The 10080-nt window shown below is 44.0% G+C and overlaps 1 protein-coding gene across 5 annotated transcripts in view; it reads left to right on the plus strand.

The window, feature by feature from the left end:
• The window catches only part of LOC107392507 (AT-rich interactive domain-containing protein 1B), a 299430-nt gene that overhangs the window by 263851 nt on the left and 25499 nt on the right, over positions 1–10080 (plus strand). For all 5 annotated transcript variants that reach the window (XM_070546703.1, XM_054742136.2, XM_070546704.1 and 2 more), the window contains one exon: positions 3340–3625. In XM_070546703.1, coding sequence (XP_070402804.1) covers positions 3340–3625 — 286 coding nt within the window. The remainder of the gene's footprint in view (positions 1–3339; positions 3626–10080) is intronic.

Consider the following 10080-nt stretch of genomic DNA (forward strand, 5'->3'; position numbering starts at 1 on the left):
TTTATTTGCAGACGAAGCTCATCAGCTCTGGGTGGATTCTTACGTTAGTGTACCCCGTTCCTTCACCCTTCCGAGCTCTGCTGAACTTTTCCTTTCCGATGATCCTGCTTTTTCTTCTGTTGTAATTTAAGAGCGCCTCTTAAGTCTTGGAAAGCTTTTTAAGACAACTCTCTGGAGTTTGAGGCTGAGTCGTCCATCGTTTTAGAAAGTAGGTTAGTGCTCCATCTGTCCTTGAAGAAGCTCTCTGGCGGAGCACCAGTCCTTCAGGAAGACAATCATTCATGTCAGGACGGAGCATTGGAAAGCTTTGCATAAACCTTATCCCACAGCTACTCTGTCTTCATCTCAGCCAAGGTAATCACGGCTCGTAACGGCGGTGTTGTGAATATTACATAAAACTAATAACTTCCAGGCTCTCATTCCCAGTTTTGGAACTTTTGGGGACTGCGGCTCAGCTACCAGAAAAACGGAGAAGGCAGCTTGTCCAAATGGGACTGTATGATATAAACAACTCCCCAGGAGGTGTGCTGGAGTCTCAGTCGGTCAGTCAGAAGAGCCAAGAACCACCAGTGTCCACCCAGGCCATTGAGAAAGCATGGCCTGCAGTCACAGGTCTCAACAGCTGCTCAAAGAGGGCTGAGAGGGGTCTCCATGTGCAGCAGCCCATCCAGCAGAGCTGAGAGCATGGAGGCTACAGGGCAGCGTTCCCAGGATTTACCACGGCACTGCAGGCAGACACTTCTGAATCTCAGGGATATGGAAATGTGTCATTCAGCTCTCCAAAGTGTTTTATTTGCATGCACACGTGTACGGTGCAGCACGCATACCCTCCTGTGTTCATTAGCAGGCATCCTCTCTTACTGAAGGCCTCCCCCCTTGACAGGTGTCAGCTGTACTCGGCTCGCCCCAGCCTCCCCAGAAATAATCCACTTCTCTCTCTGCTTCTCCTACATTAGATTTCATTGCAGCGTCTGAACAAAGTCGAGTGGAGTTGCGGACTGTTATGGGAAAGACTTTTATTTCCATTCATCGTAAATCCTGTCTCACAGTTTTGGGGTTTGAACATTTTCCTCCCGTTTTTGTCTCTCCTCCTGTTTCTTCCCCACCTTCTGCTGCTTCTGTCTGTTTTGGGCTCGCAGGCTTATGTCATGTGGAAACTGTCTTCACTGAAGCAACTCAAGGACAGTGGGGAGCCATTTCCATTCTCAGAGTTGTTTTTTTCACCCCAGTGTGGAATATTGTCGTTTAACTTTCCCCTCATTTGAGTGCAGAAAAGCCTTCAGGTTTTAACGGGACTTGATCCCCTTTTCCAGACATATTCTCAGGGGATTATGCAGCGAGGCCCAACCAAAGCACCCTTAATCAAATCAAAATAAATAGCCTCCTTTACAATAGAGAATGCCACATTTTCCATTTCTATTTTGCAGGGGATTTGTCCCGAGGAGGGGATATCACAGTCAGAAGGGCTCCGTGCTTGCAGAGAGAGTGCCCTGCTCTTTTTAGGGATGTGCACAACAACCGCATGTACAGTAGGTGTCTAGCAAAGCGCCTGAATGTACAGCCGTGCCGTATTTACCAGCACGCTTCTTCAGCTGGAATGGAGCTGAGGTTTTAAAGCCAAAATGGAGCGGTTTAAGTGTGCCTTAGGAAAGCTTCAGGCTCCGTGGCTGTGTGGCCCTCCAGGGCAACAAGAAAGCATTTACTGCAGATTAGAGCTCCTCTCAAGTGTTTCACAAAGTCAGCCTTAAGCTTAGAAATGGTTCCCAGGGCTATCCGGCAACCTGCAGCTGTGGAAAATGTCATCAGAAACTAACCCGGTGTAATGATTGAATTTACATGTTATTTAATAAGCCATAAGACAAACGATTCCATAGTAAATATGAAATCCACCTTATGGATCTGTGGGTACTGTTTAACCAGAAGATTGGAACTTTTTATTGCAGGGATTAGTTAACAGCTTCATATTAACTCGGAGACAACAGAAGAGAGAGTCAGGTTTTAAAAGTTTAAAGATTTATTACTAAACAAATTAAACTAGACTAACTTTAACACTAAATGTATGGTGTAACTAAGGTGGATGAGACGGAGAATGGTGTGATGTGGAATGTTGCTCAGAACCAGCAAATCCGAAGAAGCGATTAGTTCTGATGGGAACTGAAGGTGATGTCTTCACGTTAAGCTTTGATTAGGAGATTCATAAACACATTCAACGCCATTTGTCGGTCTACATACCCTTAGCTGAAGTCCCCGTCTAGATCAGGAGGTGTAAAGGTCCAGCTTGTCCTTTATGGAGCCGAAGCCTGTAGAAACAGCCGCGGCAGCCGACCGCCAGTCTTGAGATACTTCCGGGTCACGACAGTTTGTTGGCTTCTAGCGAGACCCAAAACTGGGTCGTGATGGTTCAGCTTTTATTCTGAAAGGAACTGTTGCAGCAGTTGGAACAGCAACAGGTTTTATCCAGCTTGTCGTTGGTTCTTTTGGCTGAAGAGGAAAGTTACGGATTGGCCACTCCGACAACTTCTCTAGAACGCTTTGAACTGGCGTTAAAGATGGCGTGGGCATAGTTTTATACTTTGGATGTTTTGGTTTATGGTCGAATGAAAAGATGACAGATTTACCAAACACCACCAAAACCACACCTCCGTCAGATCTGGCAGATTCTGATTGGATCAGTGAAAGCAATGTGTCATCTCTTAACGCTACGTGAGATCAGTCCTAGTGGAAACATTTAAAGTCATATTACTTATTATATTCTATAGGATTATAATAAAGTAATTAATATTTTGATTTCACAGATTGGTCACGTCTTATTTATTGACTAACGCTTTGTTTGATTAGCTTTATTAAAAATAAAGAGTTCTTTGATTAATTAAAAGGAGAGAGTCCATTCTTCATTCTTCTCTTGAGCTGGAATGAAAGCAGTTTATAACAAATGCCTGAGACCTTGAGGCCATATCTCATGCAGACTAGTTCTGTGTCAGTGGAGAGGGGGAAAATGACTTTTGGTGGAAAACAGTCATTTCATTCCGTTACACCGGACATCTTTTTACTTCCTGCTGTCGCCGTATTTTGTAGAGGTCACGAATAAGAATTTAGTCCTGCTCTTTACGTTTTCCTCATTTCTCACATGCCACTGTTTCTCTAGACTGATGGAATCGTTGAATATGTTGTTGATTTAGTTTTAAAAAGTAAAAGCTGACAAACTCTCCCTTTTTCTGCTGAATGAAGTAGATTTTTTGAGCTTGTGTGCAACATAAGGCAAGCATAAAACTATGTAATATGTGAACTTTTGATCATTTTAAGATCTCAAACAGCGGATTGTGTATTTTCTCCTTCCAGGAAGCTACCCTCGGGCCTCTAACTACAGCGGGACAGTGAGTACCAGCTACAGCAGCCCCGGTCCCGGCATGACCAACAGTCTGGGGATGAACGCCACCAGCCCCATGCACGGTCATGGTCCAGGCAGCCAGAGTCGGGGGTACCCAACCATGGGTCCCAGTTCCCCCAGCATGCCACAGCCAGCTGGACCGGGGATGGGCCCTCCATCTTTGGGTAGCTCTAACCGAAAGGCCCACGAGGGAGCAGCAGCTGGGATGGTGGGATCTGCCAACTCGGTTCACAGCAGGTAATCAGATCTCCTTAAATCCCTAAAAAGGAAAATTAAAAAAAAAAACCGGAATTGTTTCTGCTTTTTTAGACGACACTTTTCGTATTTTATGTATTTATATTTTGTCCCTTTCTGTGAAAGAAGGTGCTACAGGACTCACTTGTAAGGGTTCTTTGGTTCCTGGAGGTCTAGAATAAAAGTCTGAACTCAGTAGGGATAACGAGCCCATTCCCAAAGTCGCAAATCCCGGGTAATTTTAACAATCTTTACAAAACGCTGCTTTGTTTTGCGTGTCTGATTTTAAATGCCGGCGCAGCGGTGTTGGCTCGCACTAACTCAGCAGCCTCGCAGGCTCAGACTGTAAACAAAGCCTTTATCCCTCTTTAGCTTTTTTATAAGAGGAAAAACAGACGTGGAGTGTGTCGAGTTTGGTGGCGGAGAATCTCGTCTCTGCTTTTTGCGGATGATGTGGTCCTCCTAGCTTCATCCAGCTCTGACCTTCAGCTCTTGCTGGGTAGGTTCACGGCCGAGTGTGAAGCGGCTGGGATGAGGATCAGCACCTCCAAATCTGAGACCATGGTTCTCGACCGGAAAAGGGTGGCTTGCTAACTCCGGGTCGGGAGAGAGGTCCTACCTAAAATGGAGGAGTTTAAGTGTCTCGGGGTCTTGTTCACGAGTGAGGGTAGGAGGGATCAGGAGATCGACAGGCGGATTGGTTCGGCGTCTGCAGTGATGCGGATGCTGAGCCGATCTGTCGTGGTGAAGAGGGAGCTGAGCCAGAAAGCCAGGCTCTCGATTTACAGGCCGATCTACGTCCCAATCCTCACCTATGGTCATGAGCTTTGGGTAATGACCGAAAGAACGAGATCGCGGATACAAGCGGCCGAAATGAGTTTCCTCCGTAGGGTGGCCGGGCTAAGCCTTAGAGATAGGGTGAGGAGCTCGGACATTCGGGAGGGACTCGGAGTAGAACCGCTGCTCCTCCTGATCGAAAGGAGTCAGTTGAGGTGGTTTGGGCATCTGGTCAGGATGCCTCCTGGATGCCTCCCTGGGGAGGTGTTTCGGGCATGTCCTGCCGGCAGGAGGCCCCCGGGTCGACCCAGGACACGTTGGAGAGGTTACATCTCCAATCTGGTCCAGGAACGCCTTGGGGTCCTGCCGGAGGAGCTGGTGGAGGTGGCCGAGGAGAGGACGGTCTGGAGCTCCCTAGTTGGGATGCTGCCCCCACGACCCGGACCCGGATAAGCGGAGGAAGACGACGACGACGCCCCAGCCGGCGGAGAAGGAAACCTGCTTCCTTCGGACGTGACTGACACATCAGACTGTTTCGTGATTTTTTTTTTGTTGTAAAATTCTTATTTATTTTACATTTAATATATTTTTAAAGCATTGAATAATTATCCAATAATTCAGTGTTTTTCACCAAAAATACAATAAAACTGTGTCACTGCAGCAGAAATAGTCCATGATGAGGAACCTGTAATCGTTGCTGTCTTCTGTCGTCGGCAGTGTGACTTTTCAAACTTCTCTCTCTGGGTTTCCACCTTTCTGTGAGCCATTTATGGAGCTACCCTTATCTCCTCCCACACCTCATAAAGTGCCTGACATTTTGATATCAGAGACTTTTACTGGAGGAGGCAAGGCGTGAATACAGTTCTGCTAAAAAAAAATAATAAAAGCAGATAAAGTAAACTTGCGTTTTAACTGTGAAGACACCAGAGATGACGATGGCACCGAGCGAGTTTATGGTTATTATTCCTCCATCAGGGTTAGATGAGATAAAAGCTTGTGGAGCTGCAAACAGAGGTTGTTGAGGATTTGAGTGGGCAGTAAACTTTTCCTGAACCTTGCTGGGGGAACCTGTAAAAACATGACTGTCGTCTGAGAGGAGCGAAGAGTTGCGTCGCTTCCACGTATCGGTGCTCATTTTCCCTAACGATCGCCAGCCTTCTGCAGGCTGAAGTCCAGATTCACATCAGTCATGTCTTCAGTCCTCCCTGGGGTTCAAATGTGGTCTTGAAAAGTATGGAAAACTGTGGAATGTGCTTTTATTTATTTTTTTATGTGTAGATAAATATGAAACTGAGAAAATACAATAAAAAATACATTTGTGTTTCTAAAATCTAAGATTTCCCAGAATATCTGAATGTTTTTAATCTTCAGAGTATAAGAGTTTTATCCTCCATATCTTCATTTATTTTTATAGTCACTGGCTCACCTAGCTCTACTGGTACTAGGCGTAAGGGTCATGGTTGCTCAATGAAGGAAAAGTCATAATTACAATTATTTAAGGTAATATTAAAAATCATTTTTGATCAGTTCATACTTTAGGAGGACAGCAGGGGGCAGAGTTGTGCTGTTTAGTTAAAACTAAATTATGAGCCAAAAGTTACTTTAAAGACCAAGTTCACTGAGATTTTTACTTATTATTTTCAAAATAGTGCGGTTTTCATGCAGGCTGAACGTGAAAATAGTCCCTATTTCCTGCCTTTGCCGCCGATAGAAAATAGATGATGAAACGCTGGGTTTAGAAAAGCCTGACAGATCTATGTCACGTCGAAAAGCAGCATCATGGACTCACCCATCTTGGCTTGCGACGAGGAAGGCTGTTGTTGGTTTGGCGTCCAGGAGAGAGCACAGAACGTCTTGGCATGTTTTTGGTAAAACATCAACATTGTAAAGCAGAGTCAGTGGTAGAGTTGGGCTGCTGTTAGCCAATCAGAGGCCAGATATCGCCATTGTCAGGAAATAAGACTCCAAATCCTGCCATGTTCTGCTCCCTCTCCACTGGCTCACTTCTTCTTCCTGAAACTGGAGCACCAGATCATTTCCCCCTACAGAGATTGACTCACAAGGCATTCATTTATACTTGAGGCCACTGCGCATGTGTGTGAAAAAAAGTGAACTTGGTCTTTAATCCTTCTTGAATCAGAATGTTTTGGCCTAGAATAAGAAATACTTCAAGTAATTATGTCTTACCTATCAAACATTTGTTTAAAAATCTGCGGACACTGACAGAAAGTTCTTGAACAAACATGGACACACAGTGCTGCTGTAAAAGCAGAGAAGAGCTGCTACAGGAGCCCAGAGTGGGCAGGAAGTGAGAATATAAACGTGCATCATTAGGAGTTGAATTCTCATCAAATAAATAAACTATTATATAACTTTGACTGTCGGTTTTGCCCTCATTCTGCCATCTGTACTGGCACTATATTTGTAAACTCCCCTTTATCTTACCATTCAGAAGGCTTAAAGAGCAAAGTCAAAGTCCCATTAGTTGTCATACACACACTGATGTGTGTGCGAAGTTTGTTCTCCGCATTTGACCCATCCCCTGGGGGAGCGGTGAGCTGCAGACACAGCCGCGCTCGGGAACCATTTGGTGGTTTAACCCCCCCAATCCAACCCCTTAATGCTGAGTGTCAAGCAGGGAGGCATTGGGTCCCATTTTTTTTTTCAAAGTTTTTGGTATGACCCGACCAGGAATCGAACCCTGATCTCCCAGTCTCAGGGCGGACCCTCTACCACTAGGCCACTGAGAAAGGGCCACTAGTCAACCCCTACCAGATTCTAACTCCACTCCCACTTCATGTTTGAAAAATGCAATAAATGCTGTTGCCTGGCAGACCAAGAGGGCGGAGCTGCTAACAAATACACACACACACAGGCTCACCACAGCATTGTGACATCATAATGTACCAGTTTACATCATAGCATACCTCTTAGCCAATAGTGGAGGCAGATTTAAATTAGAATACAGTGCAGAGTTTTTACCTGACAACGGCACAACACTGCCAGTTTTAGGCAGAATATTTAAATTTGAACTAAGATGTTCTGAAGTGCCAAATTATTGACGACACGTGTCTGCAGCACGATTAGACACTCGTTTATTTAGTTTATCAGCAAAAAAAAAGTTTAATTGGGGATGACTTGCTCTTTAACAAAATAAAAGCATGCTTGTATCTAACAAAATAATTTGGGTTTAATTAAAATACTAACTTGGTGAAGGTTTCCATACGGTTTATTTCTATTTCACTTTGTTTGGAGAAAACGAATAATAAAGCACAAAGCTATAGAATAAAGACTTGACTTTGATGCCATCATGGACGGAAATGTTTAAGAAATTTAAGAAAGTAGAATGCCTTTAAAATGAGAAAATGTGGATGAACTTTAGGGTTTTTGTGTTTTTATATCAGTGTTGTTGTTTCATTAGTGTAATTTAGATCCATCTGAGCTACGGTGATCATCCTGTTTACACATAAAACCAAAGGATCGTGCACAAGTGGTTTAGATGCACGCAGAATCCTGAATGAGCGCTCACATTGTTGTTGTGATACATTTGTGTGTGTTGGGGAGGGAAGCAAGTGCCTGACAATATGTTTGAGTAATTATGAGCATCAGGGGGGTCCACTTACACACACACACACACACACACACACACACAAAAGCAGCAATGCAAATGTTGAGCAAGCTATTAAGAGACGGCTGGGCTTTCAATAAGAAGTGGCATGACATGATCCCCGCTGCTGGGACCAATGAGACGGGCTGTCAGTCTCCCCACCAGGACAGCAGAGAGGTGTCGCTCACGGAGCCGCTGCTGCTGCTGGAGGAGAAGGCAGCGTCTCTCTCATCCCCACCCTGCTAAACAGATCCGTTCAGATTCACTATTAACTGTGAACGCTGTTCTGTTTGGAGTTTTTGTCTTCTCCTTTATAGCATTAGATCAATATATCCAGAGCACAAAAGCGTTTTTTGTTCATCATTTGTTTTGTTTTTTTTAATCATATCTTAGACAGTCAAAAGGAAAGATGGAGGATTTGTATTCCATGTTTGCATTTTTTTGGTTTTCCACAATTCCAAACTGATCAATGAATTCCCAAATGAGCCATAGGAATTAGCTCTGATGGACGTTTTTCACTCTGTGAGGACGTCTCTGCCCTATCTCCCTCTTTATCCCTCCCGTCTGTGTCTCCTCTCTCCTCCCACCTGTTTCACTCTTTTCTCCAACTCTCCCGACTGTATCGCCCTCTTCATCTCTGTGCAGCTCTATTATCCAGCCCAGACCGTTTTATCTCTCTCAGCCTTTCTTCTTTTCCAATTTGCCTTTTGTTCTGCGCTGTCTCCAACACAGCCCTGTTATGTTTCTCTTCCTCAGATCCCGCTTTAGAACATCTGAAGGAGATCAGGAGAAAATTGGCCTCCGAAAACCTGCAGTTAAAGGCTCCAGATCTCTGCAACATTGTGAAACCTTCAGACTTCCTCGTCTGAGAAACAACTTGTTAGTCGAAGCACACGTCTGGTTTTCGTCTTTGATGAGTCGACCCCGGTTGCCACAGACACCCGCTACCACACCTTCCAAAATAATCAGCCGGTTATTTAAATATAAGCCCATCTCTGCTTGCTTACTGGGTTTTTTTCCTTTCACTTCTTCCCACTGATAATCCTCTCGTCTATCATCTCACCCTGCCATCTCCATCTCTTCCTGACTCTCTCTCTTTCACACACACACACACACACACACACACACACACACAGTCAGGCATTAGTTAACACACTCCAGCTTCATTACACTGAGTGGAAGGAATTCCAAATGAAGAGAGGAGAACCACGTCTGCATCCCATGGCTGCAGGCCCAGGTCCAGATTAAATCTTCATTAGGTGGGGCGTATCGAGTGTTTTTTGTTTCCTCCTGAGTCATGTCAGTTTCTCCTTCCACCACCAGAGGACTTGGATTGGAAGCAAATGTCCAACTTCTGCTGATTAATCACTTTAATCTGGTTGATTTGAGATTAATTTTGACCTTCAGGAAGAGTAGAAAATAGTCCCGTTGCTCAGATTTATTGGTTACACCGGGTTCTGTTTGTGCTCGGAGCCGAAGTCATAGCATGACTTTTGTGATTATTTTTGCAGCTTTAATCAAGGATGGTACAAAAGAGGATTACAACCACTGAAGAGAAAAAGATTTCTGACTCTAATCTCAGAAATAAGAGATTTAAGTCAGATTTCTGAGGGAGAAAAGTCGGAAAACAACATCAGAATTCTGGGGAAATTGTTGGATTTCCAGGACTGAGGTCAGAATTCTCAGATTAAAGTCAGAATTTTGAGAAAAGACAGAATTCTGAGATTAAAGTCGGAATTCTGAAGGGGGAAAAAGGCAGGATTCGGATATTCAGATCAGATATTTTCAGATTAAAGTCAGAATTTGGAAAAACAAGTCCCAAATCTGAAAAAATAATCAGAATTCTGAGATTAAAGTCAGAATTCTGACTAAAAAAATCTAAATTCTGACATTAAAATCTGAATTTTGAGGGAAGACAGAATTCTGAGATCAATGTCGTATTCTGATGAAAAATTGGACATTTCAGAGGTTGAAGTCAAAATCCTTAGATTAAAGTTGGGATTCTGAGATTAAAGTCAATAGAAATTCTGATGTAAAACAGGTCAAATTTATGAAAAAATACTCAGATCTATGA

The sequence above is a fragment of the Nothobranchius furzeri genome, chromosome 18, assembly GCF_043380555.1.
Source record: "Nothobranchius furzeri strain GRZ-AD chromosome 18, NfurGRZ-RIMD1, whole genome shotgun sequence".
NCBI classification, from domain to species: domain Eukaryota; kingdom Metazoa; phylum Chordata; class Actinopteri; order Cyprinodontiformes; family Nothobranchiidae; genus Nothobranchius; species Nothobranchius furzeri.